Source organism: Bombus pyrosoma, linkage group LG7 (genome assembly GCF_014825855.1).
Source record: "Bombus pyrosoma isolate SC7728 linkage group LG7, ASM1482585v1, whole genome shotgun sequence".
NCBI classification, from domain to species: domain Eukaryota; kingdom Metazoa; phylum Arthropoda; class Insecta; order Hymenoptera; family Apidae; genus Bombus; species Bombus pyrosoma.
The window spans coordinates 10,322,515-10,347,930 of record NC_057776.1 but is presented as its reverse complement, the minus strand read 5'-3'; the positions used below and the strand labels follow the sequence as shown (position 1 = coordinate 10,347,930).

General features: G+C 48.1%; 1 protein-coding gene across 1 annotated transcript in view; it reads right to left on the bottom strand.

The window, feature by feature from the left end:
* The window catches only part of LOC122569837 (myocardin-related transcription factor B-like), a 184,474-nt gene that overhangs the window by 72,320 nt on the left and 86,738 nt on the right, over positions 1–25,416 (bottom strand). The window contains 3 exon segments of the mRNA XM_043731464.1: positions 2,807–2,994; positions 4,661–4,878; positions 4,976–5,076. Coding sequence (XP_043587399.1) covers positions 2,807–2,994; positions 4,661–4,878; positions 4,976–5,076 — 507 coding nt within the window.

The following is a 25,416-nucleotide window of genomic DNA, read 5'->3' as shown; positions in this document are numbered from 1 at the left end:
GATATCACCGTTATAAATAGGCACGCCTCCTGTCTCCTGTATATTTATACTTGCACACAGTCGCGCGACGCTGTACACCTACCTGTCCGCACGAATATTCGCGCGCACGATCTTTCTTTCTCTTTCCCCTCCTTTTTCTTTCATGGGTATTACTCTCTGGACAGCGCAATGCCGCGCGCGTGCATAGCACACGTACACAGGTGCGTTCTCGTCGAGGTGCGCGCAACTTGTCTCCGAACAGTGACGTCGGAATTACGGGGGCAGCGGCCCACCGGCATTTTCACGCGGGAAAACCTTCTCGCGGGAACGTCGCGTTCTGGATATTCCACATAGCGACTCCGATTCTAGATTGAGGAGGCGAGACCTCCGGTTGCTTTCTCGTGGACGAGATACGAGGACAATGGAAGGACGAGGAAACGAACGTCTTACCAAATACTTTGCCGTGATGCAAACGATTGCTCGCTGAAACGACGAAACCGGTAGCTACGTGAGAACGAAGTAAGGCAACGCTGCGATCGAAAAATTCCCAACGCTGTCGGTTAAATACTCGGTTCCGCTCGTCCTTCTCTTAATACAGGTCAGTTAAACTTAGCCCGCCGTATTTCGATATACCTTCAAAAAAATAAGGTCGACGCCACTGTCGACAGGTACGCGGTTCACAAGCGGCGCGTACGCGTTTGGGAGCTCGGCGTGTGCGTGAGTAGAACGCGGCTCGGTTCGTCCACTGGCAAAAAGTAATTGCAGAAAAAGGCGGCCGATAAACGCGACAAAATGACGTTCTAAAGACTGCAGCCGGTGGTCCGCGGCTTTAATGAGGCTCTCCGCTCGACCTACCTGAGCATACGCGCTACGATTCGTTCAGCGATCGAAAGACAAGGCAGAGAGAGGACGTGCATCCGACGCGGAACAAACGCACCGCAGGGGTCGTCCGTGCGTCTCCGCCTCGACGTATTTATACGTCGATCGATCGTACTCGCCTCGCTCACGTGCTGCGGGGGATAACGTATGCGAACGCGGCAAAAAGCAACCGCGGCTCGTTTGCCGAAGGTGAAATCAATTTTCGGCCGGCAACATTTTGCCGCGTCTTCTGCTCGTCTCGTAGCCTCCGCCGCCATGACGGCAGTCCGCAGGATCGTTGCGTGCGTCGTGGTTCGGCGTCCAGCGCCGCAAACTCGGCCGCGATGAGTTATCGTTGGCCACTCGCTGTATTGTTGTTCGACGGTGTTGCTCGAACCGATGTCGGGACGATGTTACGTCCAACTCGCGCCGGTGGTCGGTATAACTTTCTTGCGACCACGACCGGTCGTTCGATATTAACCTCTTTCTTCCGACGGAACTTAAGACGAGAGCGAATTTGTTGAGTCGACGGAGTGCACGTAAATCCACGTTGCATTTCCATAGCATTAAATTTTCGTCGACGTATGAAAGTACCACTAAAGGATACGAAGCTTAATGTACGTACTTGCATGTCATTAATCTGCCTGTAAATATTGTAACAGTCACAGTAGCGCGTTAATTCTTTTCGTAGTGACCTATTAAAATTTTATGACGTAGAAAGTAAAAAATTACCAGATTCAGTGGCTCCCGGAAGGGATGTTGTTATCGCGAATCGTGCAATCGGCAACGGAAATGCTATACGAGTAGGATCAGAGGTATGGGTTGCGCAGTGCTAAAGAGAGCGACTCGTAGAAATATCTATGGATTCCAAAGTCGGCGATCGGTCGGTTATAACGAGCGACTGATTACACTGGCACCAGGAGCATAATAGCGGGGGCCTCGTTAAAGAGGGTGAGCTTCGGCCGCGGATTACAGGCGTTCATGGCTCGCGGATGCTAACAGTCAGGATAACTGCAACGTGGAGTTGCACGGAACACAGTTGCGCGATTACAAGCCGTCTCGCATAATAACCGAGACCAATGCGACCGGCAACCGATCGGAAGCGAACGTCGTCGCACGGCGAACCGTTAGTCGTTTTCATCGGTTATTCCGGACGTCGAGAACGACACTTCCTCCTCCGCGCGCGCTGGAAGCCAAGATCGATCGACGGTTATCGAGGGCGTGGACGTGCCTTGATGCAACGGGAAGCTTTGTCCGGTTGTTCTATTGTTACCGGTTGTCGACGAGATTCGTTCTCCAGGTATAAATAAACCGATGGAAATAAAAGTTTCTTGAATGGCGGAATATTTCTTTCGATACTTTACGTAGTACTACTATTTATCTTACAAAATCGCAATTGCAGTAAAGCAAAAGTACAAGCTGCAAAAAAATGAAAAAAAGAGAGTATCTTTTAAAATCATCGTCTCATTAACATAGAAAGGAAGAACGATACCTGATTCCTCTCGTTACGGTGGCTGGAGAAAAAGTTTAATTCGCAGAAAGGATATAAACCGGCATTCCGCGATCGATAAAATTCGTGGTACGCGAGCGTCGATCTTCCGTTACGATCGGTAGCTCCGTTCTGAACGGGGAGCAACGTCGTGGCGATCGACGGTATACGGTGACGATGTATCCTTTTCACGGTTACGAGGCCGAGATCGGTGGCCGTACGACCCGATAAAAACATCCGGTGAATAGCGGTGTGCCCGAGACGATTGCAGAGGCGACGAATCGGATCGGGTCGGCGGCGGTGGATCGTCCAGAAAATCGCGAGAGACTCGCGACGAGAAGGATCGTTGACGAAACACGAATCGGTTGCTGGACAAGAACTGGAGGTTACGCCGGCACGGCGTTCTCGTTTAAGGGTCATAAAGCGCGACGACAGGGGCAGTCGTACAAAAAGGTAGCAATAAAATGTAAATGTACTCACATTCCTTGTTGCGATCCATGGCGTGTTGAAGCGACGAGTCGTCGACCTCCGCCTTCGGCGGCGACTGATTACCCTCGGCCATCTCTGCGCCCGATCCTGGAACACCCGCGGTCTTCCTTCCTGCCACGTCCGCCGCTTTATCCTGCTGCGGCGAGGGCTTCGTGCCTTTCTTACCGTTTCCAGCGTCCCTGCGGGTCCGAGCGCGGACCGAAACGAGCAAAACGTGCCGTTTTGTGAATTAATCTTTCATACGTCGATACGTCGAACCGACCAACGGATCGACCCATCGATTCGTGGTTGCCGTCGCTTCGTGTCCAGAAACAGGAGGGGAAGGAGGAGACGAACGATCGAAGAGGAGAACTCGCCGGCAAAACGAGTGTCAATCGGCTCCGAGTCCATCCTTTGGTCGTGTTTTTGCCGATGATGAAGGAATGACGGATCAATCGACACTCGGTTCAACCGAATGGAACGTTTTCATCAGAAAGCGACGAAAACCGCTCTCTCTCTCTCTCTCTCTCTCTCTCCTCTCCTCTTCCACCGCATCCACCGCGAGTGACTGACCCTTTGGCTCCGAGCAAGAAACCCTTTCAGGATATTATTGTATCGAACGGTTCCGTCCTCTTCGAGTTTCTAATAGATTCTGCTCGTTTTTGCGCAAAAACTTGAATATGGACGTTTTTGTATTTTGCCGGAATAACGCTCGTTCTATTTCAGTCGAGAACAAGAGTTTACCGCGTTAACAACGCTTTGACTCGAAGCTGCCGGTACTGTACTTCGGTTATTTAAATCACTTGGATCGCTTCGTATTTATTTCACCTATTAGCACTTTGTCCTTCGCTTATCTGTAAGGCACCTCGAAACACCACGAAACAACCCGCGAACAACCATCGACTCTGTATTTAATTTTGCTATTGCAACATCGATTTTTCCACGAAACGCGGTGTAACAAAAGTAGCCAATTAAACTTTATCCGAAAACACGTACGCGGAGGCAGTTTCAAAAGTCTGAGCAACTTTGTTACGATCTCCGCGGCACCGCGTTATCTTCCGCTTTATTAAGCGTTATTTACGTTACTGCCTCCGCGCGGTACAGCCTCGCGAATCTCGGAGGCCGTATCCTCGTGTTCCGCAAGATGATTTAGAGCGCGTGATAAACCGCGATATAACATCGATACGCTTTATCTTGCGGCGTTTCAGCGCCAGGGAAAGCGTGGAACGCAGCTCGATCCGCGATATACGCGCGCTCGTTCGCGGACGGTATCTCGAAGAGTTCGAGCCCATAAAACCGGGTCATTCGAGGCGAGAACGCGAATAAAACGCCGGCGAAGAGATAAGAGCGGACCGAACCGCGGATAAAAAACTTGGGTTGAAATTGCGACTGCCCGATGGAATATTTTAAGGTACTCGAAAGAGAAAGTCCTCGGGATCGAAGATCGCTCGTCAGCCTGCTCGATAGCAAGGTGGTTAGAACGTTTATGTTCTCGCGTAACGATTACGTGGGAACGTTAAATCGTACAAGTTAGATCGGTCGTGAATCGTCGAAAGGAACTCCGTTTTCCGCAACAGTTACGCGGTTATCGCGACCAACTTCCCGCGGCCGCGAGTAAGTACTTGGTAGAAATAATAAACTGTCGAAAAGAGAGCGCACTGGGCTTGAGTTTTGCTGCTAGCGCGAAAACGACCATAGTCTTAGGTATAACAAACGCGTGACGTGTTGTATGAAAAATATTCGATAAAAGATATAAAAATAGCGAAAGATTCGCGAAAGATATAAAAATAGCGGGGTCAGTCACTCGAAGAATCGTAGTCTGGAAAGACGGTTATTGCCGAGTGAATTCATTTGCAGGGTAATCACCTCTCGTCTTTGGATTCGCGTCTGGCTTCCTTCCTGTCTCTTTCCTTGTCCTTCAGACTGTCCGCCTTCTTCGCCTTAGACTTCGACTTGGAATCACCTTTGGCGACCTTGTGATCAAGGACGGCACTGGTGTCGGCAGCCACGATGCCCTCGGTGTTCAACTGACCACCGGAAGTACTCGACGAAGAGGAAGTCGAGGCTCGGGTGTTAGTATAGTCCTGCACGAGGAGCGCACCTCGTTATCCGGGATTCGTTCAAGGACGCTCGAGGGCCACCGATGGCGACAGGGGGGACAGGAAAGGACAAGCAGCTTACCTTAAACCACTCCGGGTATATAGCGCTGATGGTGTCTAGAAGATCCTGATCGAGCTGAATCCTCCAGAATGGGGAGCCGCTGTCCAACCTGTGGCCAGACTCTGCAACGAACAAACGCGAACGCTGTTACAAACCTTCTTCGCGTGAGAATAATTCCTACCGATTACGAGAAAAAAGAATATATCGGGAAAGATATCGATTTTATAAAAACAGGTAAACAGTTCGGTGTTTTCAAAATGACCGGGTAAAATACAATACGCGATGAGACGCGTTCCGAGAAAATTCTTCTTATAACTTCGTGGCATTAAATCATCCGAGAGAGCATCAATTCCGAGTAAAGTGGACGATATAAATCCGATCGGCGCCGATACGATGTCGATCGACGCATCCTTCGCTATCGCGGCCGCAGCGATAAAACACCGTGGGGCAACGAGAACGATCGAAGCCGAGTTTTTCTGGCAATTCTATCGGACGCGGTTCGTCGCGAATCGGCGACCTCATCGATCACCGATCGAATTCGCGACCGATTAAATGTAGGATTTAGAGCGTGCAAGCGGTTACGACCCACCGCGCGAAGGTTGACCGGTTGGGCTCTAAGGAGTCATTCCCACCGCATAAGGGCTAATGGTACCCCGACGACCAATAGCCCGAAGGCGTATCAAAACCTCACGGAATGCCGGCCGCTCCGTTTCTTTCGTGGATTCCACGGGATTCCCTGCCTAATTTAAACGTTCGTCCCTGCCGGTTGCCGCTGGAAGGGATCACCTCTGGACACGAACCAGACGAAGGACGAGAAATCTGTCGCTGTGCACCGGGTTTCGTTGGCCGACGAGGTGGGGAGACGCTCGAGGGGACAGGGGGGTGGAACACCTCGTTACGACGACATTCTACGGGCGAGACGCGTGCCCTGCCTTCGTGATCGAGCCACGAATCGGGCAGACAGAGATCGGAAAAAGGAGGAAGAGTGGTCCTGCGGGACTTTCGGACTGCTCGCCGACAGAAAACACGGATTCGAGACAGTCCATGTTCCCGACTCGTAAGTAACCTACGGGAAAAACGCGGTTTTCTGCACCGACCTTCGTTAAACGAACAGACATCACGCTCTCCAATAGATGGTCGATCGGTGTATGATGGGTCTAGAATCTGGAGCATAGATCTATCTCGAGCTGATAGCTCGTAGAGACGATCGTTTTGTTTCTTCGATGCGAATAAACGTGACGTCGCTAGGAAGAAAACTTCAGTCAGATGGACTGAAGTCTTGCTTTCGTCTTGCTGCAACGAAAAGATTCATTTCGCGTCTCGAGCGAACCAGGAAGTCCTCCGACACGGTATCTCGAATCAAGCTGTCGGTCAGAATCGAAACAGGTCAGTTTCGACGATCAGACGTCGAGAAGATTTCACCTTAACCCAATAAGTGATTAGTGGGCCGGTACGCCGGGAGAGCGGAATAAATGGTCAATCAGTATGCGCGTACCGGACAATCCGCTGTAAATCACGCCGTGAATCATTCGTCGACATAAATCTAGTCTCGGAACGGTGATCAATGCGATCCCGACCGGTCCCGGACACATTAGTTAAACGCTGTGCATGCCGTCGTTTACGGGACACGCATCGCGAGGCCCGCCCGTGCCTCGGAATCTCTCGGTTCGAGCGTAAAAACCGATGCCAACGGCCTAATAGCGCCGATTCGAGGGGAGCCCCATCGGAAACGATACATCACCGTTCGATCGCCGATCCCTCGATCGGATAACACCGCAATAGCCTCGTCGGTTCGACTGTTCCTTTCGGTTAACGACACCTTTCACGGCTGTGCTGCATCCGCGAGCCTACCGATCGTCTCTCGTTCGATGTTCGATCGTGCTCACCACGCGATCCAACGAAACCGATTCTTACCTCTTCACGGTGTACACGGTCTCGATCGAGCCTTTAGAATTTCTCGTTTCGTGTCTGATCGACGTATATACACGGGCTGCTGGATTTTATCGATTCGATTAATACGGAGACGCAAAATGACGGTCGACACGAAAGCAGAAGGCGCTTGAGTTAGCGCCAGCTACTATGTAACGCCGTTCTAGCTACTTATAACCAACTGGTTCCTGCTGAGAATACTTCCAACTCCTCTTCCAACATAATTACGATAATATGGAGATACTCTACCAGGATCCTCTTCCAGATAGAATACTAATTACGTCGCGCATCGTTGCCCATACATCATCCGAATAAGCTGTCACTACTGGTTTCACGCAGACCGTAAGAAGAACGATCGACTAGTTCCTCGTGACAGAAGAAAAAAATGGAGAACCGCGGGATCCTGGAAGCTCGGTCTTTGGACCCATGGCCGACACGATCCACTAGTCGACCGCAGAAGGTACGAGAGCAGGCAGAGACAGCGTATCGCAAGAACGGTCCGTGGCCCCCGAAAACAATAACAAACCTCGGTGACTGGTTTAGCCGATCGAAGCAGAAACCTCAACCCCGTCGCAGAACATATTCCGTGGAAGACCCCGAATGCGAAATGCATTCCTTGGAAGCGGCTACGGCATCGGCCGCCAGTCGAAATTCGGGCAAATAAATCTCGCGCTTCTCTCCTCTTCTTTGTTCCTCCCTCTCTTCTACAGAGGACTTCTCTGGTTCGCGTCGTTCCACCCGTCCTCGTAGTCGTCTTAGTCGTCGTCGTTGTCTTCTTCTTCTCCTCCTTCTCGCTCGTGATCCTTCGATCTTTGATCCACTTGCACACTGACGAACCCGTCCAGCGGAACATGCTCGCGAGTATACGTACACGTGTACGCGTCCACACGAATTCTAGCGCGTTTTATACTGGGTGACGTGCTTTCGATCGTGGAACTATCACGCTGTAACCGGACGAAGGTCGATCGATTCTTTGTACACTAGGTTTTCCCGCGTTTCTAACAACCTCGTCCCTGTAAAGGTATTTGCTTGACGTTTAACGTAAGATTTTTTTATACACAGGCGTGGTACATTTTACAGGTCGATCGAATCAGGTACAGTACTTCGATATTCACAAGTGGAGGGTAGTACGTTAACTTTGGCGGCGATTTGGAGCTCGCAAGCCTGATACTTCGATACAAGTGCCGTTATCTTTGTCCGAAACTTTCAAATTGATTTCCTTACAAATACTCAAATTTTCTATTCTTGACGGACGCTTAAAACTTTCCTTGAATCATCCCCTTGGTCTTTAAATTCGGTGACGCGGGGACGATTATCGAAGCTACGCTGCAAGCAAAACCGATTCGCGATAAACACCCTGTACAGACGGATTGTACACGTGCACAGGTAGGCCGCGGACCACGTGTGCGTGCTCACTGACGTGCATGTAGAAGAGAGAGCACGTGCGTGTTCGCCCTTGCATTCGACTGCAGAGCCCGTGAGTCACTCTCTCGTCAGGGCCTGCGCTGGTAGCCGCGAAAAACTGCACGCTGCACTTCGGGAATGTCGTTGGCATGTACAGGGTGTTCCCCTTTGCTGCCGTCTGCCTGGCCGACAAGAACGGCGACGGTTTGCCTCGGGATTTCGCTTCCCCCTTTCTTCTATCCTTTTTTCCCCGGCTCGCGGCCCTTTCGAAGAACCGCCGCGAGTCCAGGGCTCTTCCTACTATCGTCGAGCTCGTTCGCTGATCGTTGTACCACGGAAACTTTCCTTCTTCGCGGAAAAATCCTTCTTCCGTGCCATTGCTTTTTATCGTTTATTAAGCGACTGCTCGAGCAGCTCGTCCTTTTTACATCGATTACGGATGATTGGTTATTGGATTCGAATGGGTGCGATCACGCGACAGAAGCCTTGAAAAATGCTGTCCACCGACATTCACCGAACCATTCGAAGAGAAAATGCTCGTAATTTTGGGAATTAATCGTGGCAATTTCCAAAATTGCCTCTGCGAACCGGATCTCACCGGAGATACGTGTCCCGAGGATCCTCTTCGATACTCTTCGATGACTTATTACCCGAGCGACGGTCCGCTTCGGGACTCGTGCGGCCTATTGCTCGTTTTTCCACTCTCGTCGAGAGATTATTTAGCACTCCATTTGTCGGCGGCATTGCTGGATTATAGAGCATCGAGATCGACCCAGTTGAGAACGACCAGCGTTCCTCGTCTCTTTCCCGCTCTCTCCTCTTACCTCGCTCCGTCCTGCTTGCTCTTGGATCCGCGATGTATGCGCATATTACGCCTGCACCGAGCATCGATCATACGTGTTGTTATTTTCACGCCTATTCCCTCGGTTGAAACAATGTTTCGCGTCGAAACGCTGCCGATTGTTTCGATCGGTTCGGCGCACAGCCCGTTATAATTAAACGGCTGCCTTTTAGGCTGAATAAATCTGAGCAACCCCTTGTCCTATGCACGAATTTGCCAGTGCAGTGGTCGTAGTTCTACCTGGCAACGCGGTAGCCGTGGCTTCTATTTGGCCGTTTTATTTTATCCGCCGGAAAGCGCAACGATCACCTCCAAATCTCAATAAGCACAAATCAGCTGGATTCAAAGGAGATTTCCAGCAGCAATAACTTTTAATCGCTATTGCGATTCAAAATACGATGCGCGAGTAGCGTGTTCCTTCGAAATAATCGTGCTGGTGGATGGAGTGGAGTGCGGAGGGTTAGGCTGCCGAGCGAGGAAGAGAAGAACGAATGAGGCAGTAGGCGCGGAGGAGGAGGCTCGCTCACAATAGCCGTGCTTTGCCGCTCATTAGAGACGGGGTCATGGGTCGGCTGGAACCGGCGCTTTGTGCCCCTCGTTCCTGTAACTCACGTACAAACAATGTCCACGCACGGAGGATCCCCTTTTCTGCCTGTACGCGAGAGCCAACGTAACCCGACCGTGTTCGATCCTTTGTCCAAAAGTCAGCGGCGTTAATGAAGGAGCTTTTTTTTTGTCGAGCGGCCGACCCCGCTGTGGGCGTAGTCGAGTGGCCAAATCGAGAGCAAAGTATCCAAGAGGATCGACGCACCACGATATATGTATTCGCTTCCGGGATCTCAGCTGCGCGTAATTTACAGTGATTCGCCGTATTTCCATCTTCCTACGGCTATCGATTCTCACATTTTCTGTCAGATACCTTTTCAAAGTGCAAGGAACAAAAACTGTGTTTATTATAGGAGGAAAAAATTGATTAAAATTTTCATACTTCTTTCAATCTGTATCTAGCGTATACAGTTCGACCAGTCAAACTCGATAAAAAAAAAAAAAAAAAGGAATTCCGGCAAAGAAGAGTTTGCACGTCCACCTGTCGACGCCGCCTACTCGCAGATACTTTTCGTTTCAGATTCGCTTGGCTACGTTATCCATCCACGATTCAAAGAAACGTTGGGCCAACGCGAAGATACATCAGCTTCGGGAATCAAAAGGGCTCCCAAGCAACTAATCATCGATTAAGCGAGCGTCGGACACGGAGGTGGTGGTCGTCGCGGAGCGCAACCACCTAGCTTCCACGGGGTGTTCCTTTGTTCTCGGCCGTCCCACACGGCCGGGTTCCATTGAACCCGGTACGATTATAAATTGCCCCGTGAAAGCGTGGCCTGGCCTATGTGCGGCCGGCAGCGTGCACTTTCCACACGCGTAACGCCCGCCAAGACAACGCACACGTACACGGGTAACAGCCCGAGCGAGCGGGGAGACTTATTTACCGGAGGTACAGGCTCCACTTAACCCGTAACCTCCAGCTTCGTATATCTTGTCGACAATGCGTACACCGATGAATTCAATACTTCCACCCCATACCCTCCCCCATCACCGAGCTTCCTCAATAAACTCCGACCGGAGAAATATGGCGCTGGATCAATGGTACTTTTCGCCGGGTCTCTCTAGTTCCTTACCGCGCACGGTTCTGACTCTCTTCGTGGATCATCCTTCGCGTCTCTCGTGGGTGGGACGTGCTGGGTGTTCGACCATCTCTTCTCTGTCTTAACACGAAGGCCTATTTTCTTAAAGTCGCACCGACGAGCTTGAAATTTCTCCAAGTGACACGTGGCCAGGTTTGTCGAACGGTGGTCGCGACAGCCAGATTTTTATCGAATCGCGGAGGAGTTTCCACTCGACTCGGCTTGTGCTTTGATCGTAAAGTTAACTCTCTTTGTGGATAGGATATCTATGGCGTTTTCACTTAGACTTTACGATGTTCTTTTCACCAGTGATCGTCGAGTAGGTTCGATATTCCTCGTATAAAGATCCTTGCGTGCATTAATCCTCGAGGCACGGAGGCTGCAATGAATGCTAATTTCTCGAGCATATAATAAAGCAGCCTCGATTACGGTGGACAGCTCGAGTGGAATAAGACGATGAATTCAAATCGATACTCGTTTCGGCGAAGAATCGCCGAGTGCGATCAACGTTCCTCGAAGAAGCTTCACGGAAAGTCAGTTCGTGGGGGCATCGTTATGAAACAAAATCATGTACCGACGATCGATGCTACCGATGCGATGTCAGGGCGCGTCCCTTCATCGTACGACTTCTATTTTTTTCCGGTCTACAGCACGATGCTCTGTGGGCGGAACATTATGTAGCTGACGAAAGAGAGACCGCACGGCAGATCGATTTGCCTGAATCATCGTCGAACAGTCGATCCTACCAGCGTGCTTGGATCTTTGCCTCTCGTTTTGTTCGTCTCGTTCGTTCCAGGTGGATCACGATAGTCCGTGGGCGGGACGTTGCCGAAAGAACGCGAATCGCCTCGATTGAATCATCCTCGGCCGTCTTCGAAGCTACTGGCCCGAATCGGTCGATCCTTCCAACGAAACACGTATCCTCTTGGTCCTGCTTTTCGAATTCGCAAGGAGGCTCTGAGTTATCGGCCAATCATATCCATTTTATGAGTGTAAGGTAATTGAACGCGTCGAAATCGGACTCGATTCGTTCTCTTTAGCCTGCGCGCGATTCAATTTCTCGCACACGAAGTTGGTAAACCGAGAGGAACTTCGGAAGACGAAGCACCGATTTCACCGTGTCAAAAGATTCCAGCTCATAAATCGTGCCTGTACAACTCTGAGCATTGAGAAGGAATCGGATTGCAAATCGTGCGGGTTGCTACGTATCAAGATATTTTGGCGAGAAGTCATAACGCAATTGGTCTCGTTTCGACGACCGGAATATTGGCGACGATTTCGAAAACTCTTCCTTCGCGTTGACTTTCCTCTTCGAGGTTCCGAGCTTTCAAACGGTATATTAAGCGAACGAGCGGCATTCATCTGTGCTACAGTTCAACGTGAAACCTGGTAACGATATAAATAGAATATTCTCAAGTGTTTGACAAAAATAAAACGATATTTAGATTTAAATCCACCTAGTTATTCTCCCTCGACGTAGTCGTTTCGTTTGTATAATTTTGCCGATGAACAATGTCAATACGCGAAATCCTACGATACTAAGATCGTGAGAGGAGCCAAAGGGGGATATTCGTTTCGATGGTGGAAAATGGTTTGATTTTGTTTGACACGTGCTTGGCACGGAAGTCCAAGAGCCGATACGCAACGAGACGCAACGCAGCGCAACGCACTCGAGCCAGGACTGCCAGGAGTCTTTCGTGCAGCTACGTGGACGTCGTCGTCGTAACAGCCGGTGAAAGTCTTGCCCGCCAGGATGATTGATGTCGCGGGCGCAGCTCGCTCAGGCCGGACAAACCTCCCTTCACTTCATCGCTGACTTCGAATTCCTTGTTTTATCGGGCAAGAGCCCCTCGTGGTATAAATTTCTAGCGGTCGATAGCGGGCATTTTTGACTCGCGAATCGGTTCGTGAGAAATGTCGTTGGGAATGCTGATCCGCGGCCGCCTCCGGGATATTAATAATCGGCTGCCGGAAAAATCGACGAGCAGCCGCGCGCGACCACCGATCGAATACCTGCACGATATCCGAAACAAGGATGAGAAACCGTTCAAATGCATCGTGGATTATTTCGGTACAAAAAGACGCCCAAATAAAATAGTATAGTCTTTAAAGGAATCCAAATTTCGAGAGGAATTTTCTACGAAAAAGAAAATAATGCGACAGAAATGAAGAATATTCGACGAATTTTGGACATCTTAAGACGAAAAAGTACATAAATTCTTGGTAAATTACCTTATTTCCCTTTATATTTAATAGGTATTTGCTCAAGGTATTTGCTGCAAGATCGAAGCTCCAGAATTAAGCCTCCTCTATCAGAATCTAATTCATACACGAGATACGTTACAACATGCAGATTACAATACGCAGCTCGTTCGACACCGATCGCGAACGTATGTTCCTCGGTATTTCTCTAACGCTCGCGTTATCGGAATCCAAGCTAGCGAAACTATCCGCGTTCGTCGCCGTTCGAAGTAGCCTGATAAACTGCTTGGCAATGCATCCTGACACGCTACAATGCCTGATACACGACGCGTTCGGTGAGCAGGGATAAAAGTCAATTATGCACGAAACGTTCCGCAATACCGACGTACCGGTTTAAAATCACGAATTCATCGATGTGATCATGAAAGAATACCCGTGGTTCAAGCCATAATAGAGGTTTATCGGGATGTGAAAATAAATAATTGGCACGTAGATCGGGACGAGCATGGGTCGTGCATAAAGATCGCGGAGAAAAATACGAGCTGAGAGAGAAAAAAAATAGGTTCGACGATCCACCGTGTTCGTGTCGACCAGCGAAAAAGTAGCCGAAAAACGATTATCGGCGAGCCTTATCATCCTACGGTATCCCCAATAAAATGGTGTCGCGGACACATAAGTGGCAGGCAGTCGCGTTGCACTTGGCGGCGGTTTATACTTGGAAATGACATCACCGGCAATCTCCGGCATACACCTAGCGCGTAATCGACGGACGAAGGCGTATCAGCTGTGTCGTATCTTATTTCCGTCTTGTTCCCCTGCACCGTGTGTCTTGGCCTGGTCTGGAGAGTGGCGAGCACCGAGAGTAGTAGAAAATGAAGCGCAGGCGGGACAGTTCGCCGAAGCGATACGACTGAGAAAAACCACCAATACTATCTCACGAGATGAAATTCGCTTTTTTTTTCCAGTCATGTTGGTTCGGTGTCATGATTCTCTCTCGGTTATGTCGATTCGGTGGCTGGACGGACGGACACGGTTTGAGAAAAACACGACGAGATAGTAAGTGTTAGACCGGCGAGAAAAGGCAACGAAAGGGGCAGAGAGAGAGAGAGAGAGAGAGAGAAAGAGAGAGGGAGTGCAGGCCGCGTGTGGGTCGCGTGTCGGCAAAGCAAGCTTATGCCTGGCCACGGCTAGCCAAGCGTGAGATGACGAACAACCTTGCCGCGATTCGCTAATGGTTCGCTACCGGCGCGCGTATCCTTGCACGTTCTCTGCTTTAACTTCGGACTTTGCAACGATACGCCTATCGTTCGTGTCGGAATAGATATCTTGCATTTTTAAGACGGTCTTCGAAAACCGATGCGAAGCTGTTCTCTCTGTTCTGTAGCTATTAACGACCAGTATTTCACCGAACTGAAAATGAATTTATTACAAAACGATTCGGTAATTTATCCTGCTCTTCGTTCTCGATAGTTGCGAGATTGAACAATGTTCGATCGGTATGTGTCGTAAGAGCTACGACTCAAAGTAAACGCCAGCTGTGGCTAAAATCGCTCAAGGATGGCAAAGGCGATGAAACTAGGTATATTTTGAGCAGAAAAACGAGAAGATCTCGACGGAGGACTACGGTGAGCCGAGAACCGAGTACGAATTCACGTTTCCGCGAAACTGAAACGCCCATTCGCTGCGCATTCCTAACTTTCTTCTATCCTCGAGGGATCGTCCGAATAGAGAGCGATTTCCTTTCTTTGAGCGTGTCCGGATGGACGTTTTGGTGGATCTAGAACCGGGGTCAGCGATTCGTGGAAACGGCGCTGGTAGAAAGAACCGTCACGTTCAATTTTAACGACGAAACCGACGGATACGCTGGAATTATTAATCAGCCAGTTCTTACAGGGTTGCCGATCCTCGGGGATATAACATTAGCAATTTCATTCCTCGCGCTTCCAGGATTCGCATCGATATCGATTATTTAACGAACTTCTTCGCAGTCCACCGGACGCTTTCATATCGTCCGCGGAGCCAAGGTTTTGCCTGCTTCTATTTAGCTCCCCTCCGCGGCCTGTTTTAATTAGTCCGAGCAGTGGAAACCAGGCTACCTCCGTTCGAATCGCATACCTTGCTCATCTTCCAGAAGAAATCAAAGAAGCTACGATGGAACGAGCGAGCGTGTATTCGTAAAAGCGAACGTAGAGATATCATTTGTAGAGAATACTTAATCGTAGAATCGGATTTATGCCAATAATACTTTTGCAACTGTAATATTTACATTTATTATTAACGGAATAGTCGTATGATATAACGTTCGAGGAACAGAAGGTATCAACGAGGTAGTTAACGTACAAACACTAAATTCACCGATAATCAGGAATTCCTCGTTCGTAGCAATCGCGTTAGGTCGATCTTATAATTCGTGATCATAAAGCAGCGGCATGCTTGAGCGTCGTCCGACCAAACCGTTAATCGTACCCTAATCCCCTGGTCTCAAGAAGGCAGAGAGATCGAAATCGAGGGAAACTGTTAACGTGGCTGATGAGCTTCGCGGGTACACACCTGGACCACGCGCGAGCCCACACACGCACGAGAGTATAACCTATCACGCCTCCTCGCGTGACGTCACACTTGGCTATATCGATGTTGCTTCCAGAGGAGGCGGGAGCGAGGGGCAGAAAAAAGGCCTCGATCAGCCAGGGAAAAAAGGAGTGACCCGAACCGGTCCACACCGGGTCAACAGCATACACGCCACCCCCGTAGGGCCCATCGTGCAACGACTTGACGCGCATCTAACGGGTGTTTCTTCAAAAATCTGGGACACCCGTATCTCGCGTCGTGAACGTGCCAGGAATAAATATTCGAAGGGAGATGCTTTCTTCTTTTCTTTTTTTTTTTTTTTTTGGCTATAAATAAGCGGTTGCGCGTCTTTCGGAGTTCCGTATTTATAATGACACTTGTTACGAAAAGGAATGTTTCGTATCCATTCATGCCGAAAGTTTGCGACTTCTCACCCTTAAGAAGAAGAAGAAGAAGAAGAAGAAGTAAATTTTTTAAATTAAAACGCAAGCACAGCGAATGTCCCAAGGAAACTTAATCGAAAGTTTGATCCAATTTTTGAGCCATTAATCAGATTCCGTATCTCGTGTAAACTTCAATACATATTCAAAGGAGACTTCCGTGAATGTAACTATCGATGTAACCAGTGATCGGAGTTACAGAGGATGTTGGAAATACTGGAAGTACGTAATAACTGGTAGCGCTCGATGCGATCTAATTTACATTTTAATTTAAATAACTCCCGGTGCAAGCTATCTAGATATCAATGATTCCAATTACGTACAAGTCGCTTCTCCTTGAGAAGCTATCAGCCCTCCGATAACGACGCAGATCTCCGTTGGACCTAATTTCCCTCGGAGACAATTACGAAAACCAATGGGGTCGTTTCCCCGATAACGTATCGCATTTGTGTCCCATAACGTCTTGTTTATTCGACTGAAATCAACAAGGTCGAGGCGCATATGGGCAGCGAAGGTATCTTCATCTCGTCTGTCAGCTAGACACAGTGCTTCATGATTATCTAGGCAGTCAGCTTGCTACCTTTATCGAGAGATGTAATTTTACCAGAACGCGTCCAACATACCTGCATTATCCCGCATGTAACTTGGAAATACCTTCGAGATCGACTATTAAGTTTATCGAACGTTTAAAATTCGCGTTCACTGAGCTATGAATTTTCTTCGCTCCCAGCCATGACGAAGGCCACTAAATCAATACCTCGCGAGCTGTCACGCTGAAACACGAATCGTTAGTTGGATAACTAAGCCTCGCTGACAAATTAAAATCGTAAATATCACGAGGGCACGACTCCCAATTACCAACGTTGTATACGTCTTTCGACGTATTCACTTCCTTCTCATTATGAATAATAAACAGCAGCGCGTAAAAGTCATAGTTCGATATTCAGTGTTCGAGTACGTGTACATAACAGGAGGACACATCCTACTCGTAAAAGTACGCAAGTGAAAAACGTGACGAAGAAAATTTACAGCTCCTCCATCCTATCTACCCCTTCTACCGTTTTCCTATTTCTCGCGGAGTTCTTCCACACGGATCTTTTCGTACACCACTTGAGGAAGATCGTGGCGATCTCGGTAAATTCTTTGATCTTCCTTGAGCGCTAAATTGTGCGATGAGCGAAGCGAACGACACTCTACGGCTGTCGTGCGAATGCTACGATTTGTCTCTGTGTTTCGTCCCAGCGAGAATCGCCGTGTGAAAGAATTCTTAAGCCGTGAGAACAGGGTTGCTCACCCCGTCGCGGATCATTAGAGGATCGACAGTGCGTTCTTTTTCGCGATGTTCCTCGATTACGCGAAACTCGATCAACGTTTTGCTGCCGCGACGATGCAACGTGTTTCCATGTAATTGCCGCGATAGTCCCGGCTGGAATGCGCGGAAATCGTGCGAATACCCTCGCTGTATCGGCAACCACGAGAAGAGTAAAAAGTACTTTACAACACTGATAGCAGGTTATTAGCGAATCGTCGTAGGACTGTTCATCATCGCGCGCCACGGCGCCGCTCGTGCGTTCCTCTCGCGAGTTTCTCTCTCCGTTTTCCATCGTATCCGCGCAGCAGCTTCGCCTCCTTCGCCCGTTTTTCTCCCCCTTCTCGCGTCCCCTCGCGGCTGGTCCATTTCTCGAAGTCGACCGAGCCGCTCAATTATCCCGCAGGAATACAAGATAATAATTGTGAATATTAGCGGCGTTTCGGAAGTTTAATGAAAAGGACGTGGCAACGCGAGCCGGGAGCCGGTAGCAAATTATTCCTGGATACTGCCACGCATACCGGTGCCTCCGCTTTTACTACTTCGCCGGCTATCCCGCCATTTATCATTCCCAACGTGCAATCGAAGCAGCGCGCCGCACGCCAGCCAATGGGAAAATGAACGCGTTGCCAGCTGAAAGCTACCGGCGCGGTGCTCTAACTATCCGAATTCCCCCATTGCTCGACCTAGTTGTTCTCAACTATGGAGGCCGGATTGCCATTGATTTTGCTACTTTACAAGCTATTCCGAGCTGTTCCGTTTTCCGTGAAACGCTTCATGATTCTACGATGATTTAAAAGCGAAAAGAATAATAATTGCACGTTCGTGTGTATAGCGTCGTTATAAATAAATAAATCGTGCCGAATGGTATAGAGCATCGTCGCTGCGAAATCGTAATTACATCGCGTTCGTCGTTCGAGGCCAGTAGAATTGTCCTTTCATTGCAAGCTGAAATCTTCCGGAATGCACAAAGCGTTTAATTACCTTTGGTGACTCGACTCTTCAAAGCAAGCAGTGATCGCAGAGTCAGGATGCGAGAATCGACAAAAGCCCGAGCAAGAGAAAGGTAGTCAAATTTACAACAGCGGAGAACAAAGGGAGCTGGGCCATCGTAAAGAACGTATCGCGCGGTATTATAGAGGGTGCCCGTTATTTATTACGCATAAAGATTCGCGCCAACGGCCAGACGTTGCTTTACTTTTCGTGCCTCCGTTCGCGTACCGTGACTTAATTATTTATTGCGCGTAAAGGTGCCAGAGAAGAGCGACGCGGTCGAGCAGAAAATCCTTCCGAGTGTTGGGGGCGCATCGAAAAGCCTGGAGACGCGCCAGTCTTCTCCACCGTCTGGGTAATTTACAGCTACGTTGATTACCTCGTAAGTCACACCCACAAAACAGAGAAATTCCTGTGGCTCGTTACGATTCAACGGCTAAATCGTAGTGTTTAAAGTATTAACGTTTAAGGGTGCAGGTCACGATACAGGGTGTTTTAATTCGACTAAACGATTAGTCGTTTGTAATCCTTGCTTCGATCTAGGTAATTACTACCATGTAAATGCTGCAGAAAGTACAATCGAGTGCCAATACTTTTTGTAGCTCACTGTACTTTCGCGTCATGAAAATAGAAAGTAGCAACGGCGACATCAAACCCTCGATATTCCACGCGACGAAAGGTTTCTGTTCTCTGACATTGTCTACTTCTGCAGGATCGCTTTCGCAACGGGGAAATCGAACGAAAGAGAGTCGGAATAGCGGCGCGAACCGAAGCAGGAGCAAAAGAGAAGGCGGAAGCGGCGGCGGCGGCTGGCGATTCCGTGTTCGGGATTTTCGAATCGCCGAAGAAGACGGACGTCTCAATCGGCGGCGCGGAACGTCCACGGTGGTCGACAATGGCGAGCAATCGCATATATATCCCTGGTGAGTCGGTGTTCACGCCTGCTAATCACCCAGGGTTCAGGCCTCGTACGAGGGTGATTAATGGATCGAGGCCGCGTCTCGGGTACCGCGGGACAAAGTTACGAGCGAACCTACCGCAGCCCTATATCAATCCTGATTTCCTGAGGCTGCTTTCACAAAGGAGCCCTTCTCCTTCCCTTCTTCGCCTCGCCGCGGCCCGACCCAGCTCATGCCAGATTCCTATGGTACAGTACAATGAAGAAGCATGCGTCTTATCCTGTCCCGATTATTCCCTCGCCGGCCCCCGACACAAATTATATTAAAATGTACATGGGAAATGCGGTGCCGCGCGTTCTCTACCAGCCCCGTCGCTTACTTTTCGGCAGATTCGAAGAATTCCAATATACAATTTCTTTTCTCTCCTGTCGCTAGACTCCGGACGTCTATGCAAGTTCGTATCCTCTTCTAAATATATCACAGGAGATTTTTTATTTGGACGTTCTAGAAAATATCGCGCTACGTGCGATTATCTACGTATCTACGTGTGCTAAGGCCAAACTTAATTTCTCTGTTATTTATCAGATCTTTCTTAATTGCATCCCTCTCCCTGACGAATGCTGGAAGACGACCAGCGACAGATTTCTAAATAACCATCGTAACTTTTGCCAACGAATTACGGCGCGCTTAAGCACGGCAACAAAAACAAATGGACCATTGGTCGTATTAAAAAACCAATATCAGAATGAGCTAGCCGTTTAACCAGAGAGACCGAGCGCCAAACAAAACGGCTCGTTCAGCCGCCTGGCTCACTGGACGCTAGTCTGCTCTCGACAAGAAGGTATTATCTGCGCGCGTTACGCGGAATTGCGTAGATGCCAGGGCGCCGGAAAAAATATCGCGCTGGAGAATCCCGAGGCGAAATATCCGCAGAATGTACGTCGGGAAAGCGAGAACGATTTCTCACGGTCGCGCCTGACTAGTTGCGCTGGCTTGTTCGAGGATCGAATGTCGCGCGGCTCATCGATTAGTTTCAAAGTGACTAATACGGCGCCGTTCAATTTGCAAATCCTCCGCAGAATGAGCACGCGCCAACCTCGTTTTAAAACGACTATTCAACTACGAAAAAGTTATCAATATCGCCTGGCTCTTAAACACTCGAGTTATCATGCACATCGTGATCATACATTCGTAATGTGCAAATGAAGTCGGAGCAGGCTAAATTGCGTCGGATTTTCGAGAAAATCGAATTGGAAGACGTTGATACACCAGCGGGAAAAGGGAACAAGAGGGTGTTGGTAAGATAAGATGTGTATTCTCGGAGAAACCACGTCCTTCGTTAACGTCGATCGGTGATCTCGGTGTGACCGTGGGAGAGATTGTTTATCTTGCCATGATAATCCCGAATCTCGCCAAGGTGCACGATAGTCTCGTCTCTATAAAACACAGAGATCGTTGATTCTCTTTGGCGAACACATTTATTTCCTAAGTGTAGGAAATTGCCAACTATACCACCTAATGACAAAATCCGCAGTCACTTAGCTGTCAATTAATTTTAAATTTCCTACAATTTTAAACATTAAATTAAACATTATAAATTTCCTATAATTCATTTTAATCTTCCAACCCAATAGAATAAAGATCGAGAGGTATTTCAACCCTTGTAACTTTGCCTAGAAGCGTATTTCTTTCGCCAAGATAATATTAATATCTCGACACGGTATAGCGTTCAAACTTCCACGAAAGCGTGTATCTTTTTCAGTGGTAATATTAAGTCGTCAGGGTACACCTACGCCCCCGAGGAGAAAGGGGACGACAGGGGAAACATCGGTACGCGTATTCACGTAGGTGAACCGCACGCACCGTGGAAAATGCAAACGCGATAAATCTTCCTTCGTATACGACGCATAATTAGCTCGCTGCGCCCTTTGCCGACAGTTTCATCCTTCTTCTCCTTGGTAACGGGGGACGCGTTCCTCGAGCAACGTGGCGAGCGCGAAAAAATACTTCGTTCTCGTTGAAGGCAGATCGAGAGGTTGTTAGGCTCGCGATAGAACCCGTACGATCTACGATTGATTGATTAATAATTGAAAATACATTCTACGTACTCGATCAACGATCTTTCCATCGACTTTCTCTCGCGATATAGCAAGCAAATGTATTAACAAACCAATAGGCTTTGAGAACTATCGCCAATTATAAAATCTTTTGTACAAATCGAGCATCTGGCCTATCGTAAGCTGATGCATGTTCAGCAGCTAGTATTTTCACTCGCGCCAAGGGCGTAAAAAAGAAGAGGAGATACGCGTTATTTATGGGGTGACCCGATAATTAAGGTCGGCATCGCGCGAGCAGAGAAACAGCGCGTCGACGCAATCGCGAATAAATCATTTCGCGACGAACGAGTCGGGCGTGGCCGCCGAGGAAGAGGGTTAATGCGGATCGCAAGGCTGCCCGCGACAATTCATTCGCTTGTTCTCTCTCGTTCCGTTTGCACCTGGTTTAACGGTACCCTGACGATTGGCCGACTCGCCGCGATTGCAGTATCACGTTCGGCCTGCGTGTTAATGCATTGTTGATGAGCGGTGCGAACGATGTCGTTCAGGTGGCTGAAGGAAACGAGGGACGATGCGCTCGAAAGTTACAACGTAGCGGAAATTTGTGCGTTTGTCTTTGCACTTTTATCTTCCATTTTCTACGATTATCTCTCATCTTCCCGTTGATTCCTCTGTTTCTCTTTGAGCAACCCCTATAGCGGTGAATTCCATTGTTTCATATTCAATTCTCAGAGATGCTTGGTTACTCCCTTATGAGAAATGCTAATGTCTAAAATCAAAGATCATCGGGAAAATAACGTTCGAACGAAAAAGAAAGAACGAAAGGAACGGTGGCTATAGTTATCGCGGTGGTTACAAATGGGCGATTTCGCTGGCGCATGGAGAAAAATACGGATAATGCGCGTCGTAACAGGTGGAAACGGCGCATCTCCGGTTTCGTTGATGATGCAGTGTTCACGATACAACGCGTAATTTGGCAGCGAGCTTCGTATATTGCGGAGTAAATTACAGGTTCGTTAAATGAAACATCATTCTCGCGGGCTGGATACCGCGCAGTTTCAACTACTTATTACTATTTAATAGGATATTATGCGTCAGTATACCGGGAAAATGGATAAATTTCACCCGGCACCGATGATAAATCGTTCATTAATGAACGCTTCCGATCGTATCAATCATTCGAAGTTAATCTGCCTATAAAGTCGAAACCGAAACTATCGACAAATGTAATGACGGAAATTGATCCGTTTTTCAATAAAAGTACATATATTTAGAAGGGGAATATATAACGCAAGTGGAAAATGTAATCGACGCTCGAAATCGGAAACAGTTTTGACACTAAAACAGCTACGATGTAGCGTGGTATTCTGTCGGCGACGTGTCGGCAACAGAACAGAAAAAGGTTAAACGAAATGCTGCATCTAACAGTGATATCGTATCTTCGACATGTCGATTTCTATAACCTTACCTGTGATCGAAGAAATGCACGATCTTGGGGTAAAAGAGGCAATAAACTTTAATTAGATGACGATATCGACAGATGACGGTAAACGAAACATCTGTAACACGCGAAGAGAACGAAGAAGCGACATGAATGAACAGATCGAGCCGGCGAACTTTCGATGCCGAGCGTAAGTAGTAGCGAACTGTCTGACTTAAATTGGTTCACACGGTACGGCCAGACGTCGCTTACAGGCTTAACCTTTCCTATCTTCATCGATGAACCTATCTCGTGTGACAAGCAACGTCAGATTTCTCGCCGCTTCGATCTTAACCACCGATGGACACACCTCTTATTACCCGTTATTCATATTCGATACGTGAACGTCGATCATAGATCGTTCAAAGCTCCAGCGATATTTAACGCCACGAACGAATATTATTCTCTGAAATCAGTCAAATAGTAAAGAACTCAAAAGATTCTTAACTTGGATGTAGCAATGAGAACAGAGTTACATTATAATTAATGAGGATAACGGTGGTCAAAGAAAGATGCACGCAAGATCGGACAGAAAAATCGGGGTCCGCGGTGGAAGTGACAAATTGAAAGGAAACATCGTCCAGAAACCAAGAGGCGGATAACCCACTTAGATAGGAGTCAATCAAAGGAATCGGACGGGTCGAAGAAACCCAAGTATCAATGTTTGTTCTCGAGGACGAGCTCGCGATAGATTGAGCTGTCACAGCGAAGATTACATTTGTCATAAGACATAACCGTTCTCTTCTGTTATAATCTATGATCGTGCCGGCGATGATCCCGGGACAAATCGTGGCGAGACGTTGCGTCTTTACTTAGGCGTGGTTCACACCTACTCGAATCGCGAACATGCTTCGTAGCGCGATAAGTCGATTCCTACGCTCGTGTCTTTGACTAATTAACTCGTCATAACGAGAAGCTAATGTCGATTAATTAGATACTAAGAGGCTTGTACGTGGGATCTAGATCCATTGATATCCGATCCTATGAGTTACAATGGAAATTATCTGCTCGTGAACTGAAACTAACGAAGCGACAGGTGACAGCGAAGATCGTTATCGGGCTGCGAACTTTCACGAAAATGTATGTTTTATGTGCACGATTAACGAAACGAAACCTAGATGAAAATTTGGATTTTAATTCGCATGATTGAAACATTATGTGATAACGAAAGGAAGAGAAATGGATTGTGAATGAAAAACATCTTACCGAATAAGAAGGTTCCAGACTCGAAGATTACATACAACACTTTGAACTTCACCAAGGCACTTCAAATTTTCGCGCAATTCTCCATTAAAATTTGCGACTGGAGATCAAAGTGTTTCAAACTCACAAGTCCTACTCGTCGATCATACGTCAAAATTATCGTTTGATCGGGGCAGCATATGAATGAGATGGCGGTTGTGAACGGGGCCTAAATGGACGATGGAGGAGTCAGTGTTGCAAGCGAATTCCTCCGGGCTGGTTGCAAACGCGCTCATTATGCGGTGACATCTAAACGCGTCTACCGTAGGCCAACGTGGAGGATCACGCGATCGTTCTCGCAGCCGGATGTTAATTTAAGAAGGCGGCACTTGAAGAACACGCCCCCCGCTGAAACCGAGCTGATCGAATCTCGCGTTCGACTCTGAAAAACGTCGTTTCCCATGGAACGATGGAAGCGAGGTCGAGGATTTATCACCGCTCCGGGGCCTCGCGTGACGAACGAACGAAAGCTTGCCGTGCGTCGGTGACACGCTGAAATAACGACTGACGACTCTGTCGGGTAATTGTTTCTTCCTTCGTTTCTTGCCACTTTACAACCACGGTAAATTATACGTTGCTCGTCGTTTTGTTCGTTCTAGATTACCGTGTGTTTATCCGATCATAATCTCTCGCATGAGATCAGATTTTCAGGAGATCAGGATTATACGCGTTAATCGCCTGTTACACTACTGTTACGTGCCGATCGCTATTCATAATAAATTTACATTTAATACGCAATTAGGAGACATTGGAAATAATAAGAGTCTTGTTGACTCTTAGTCATCGAGTTAAATGGCGCGAGATCTTTCTTAAGTTTTTAGTTATGCAATGGGGACGTTTAACTTTCAGATACTCTTAGTAGATATCATTGAGCGAACACCGTAAGCTCATTAAGTCCTAGGTGTTTTTTTCTATAGCACCCTATATAAATTTCACATTTAATACGAAATGCGCTTCTACCGATCATGACGGATAGTGATGAAGTATGTTTCAGGGGATTCGAAGGCATCTCTGGGAAGACTCAATTTAAATCTTCGTCGAAGTTGAAGGGCACGTCGCTATCTTAATCATTCCCGTGACATCATTGTACTTCCAGATATTGTTCGTACTTCCGCAAATTGCTATTAATCGCGGCCGATGATTAATGACGACAAGTCACGAACCCGATATTCCTTGTCGATCGGTCGATGAATAATCGTTTCGCTCTATAAACCGATTATAAAAAGCGACGTTCGCGAACGATCGCGTTACTCATGTTTCTGCGGTACGCTTCTGCAGATCGCGAGAATCGAGGTATCAAAGAGCAAGAAACGGAGAAAAATGGAAATTAGAAGATTAAGTACAGCGTCAGTACATCGAGATCCGACGAATCCTTTCTCGTCGTTCTACGAAAATTTCTCGTTGGAATTCGATTCG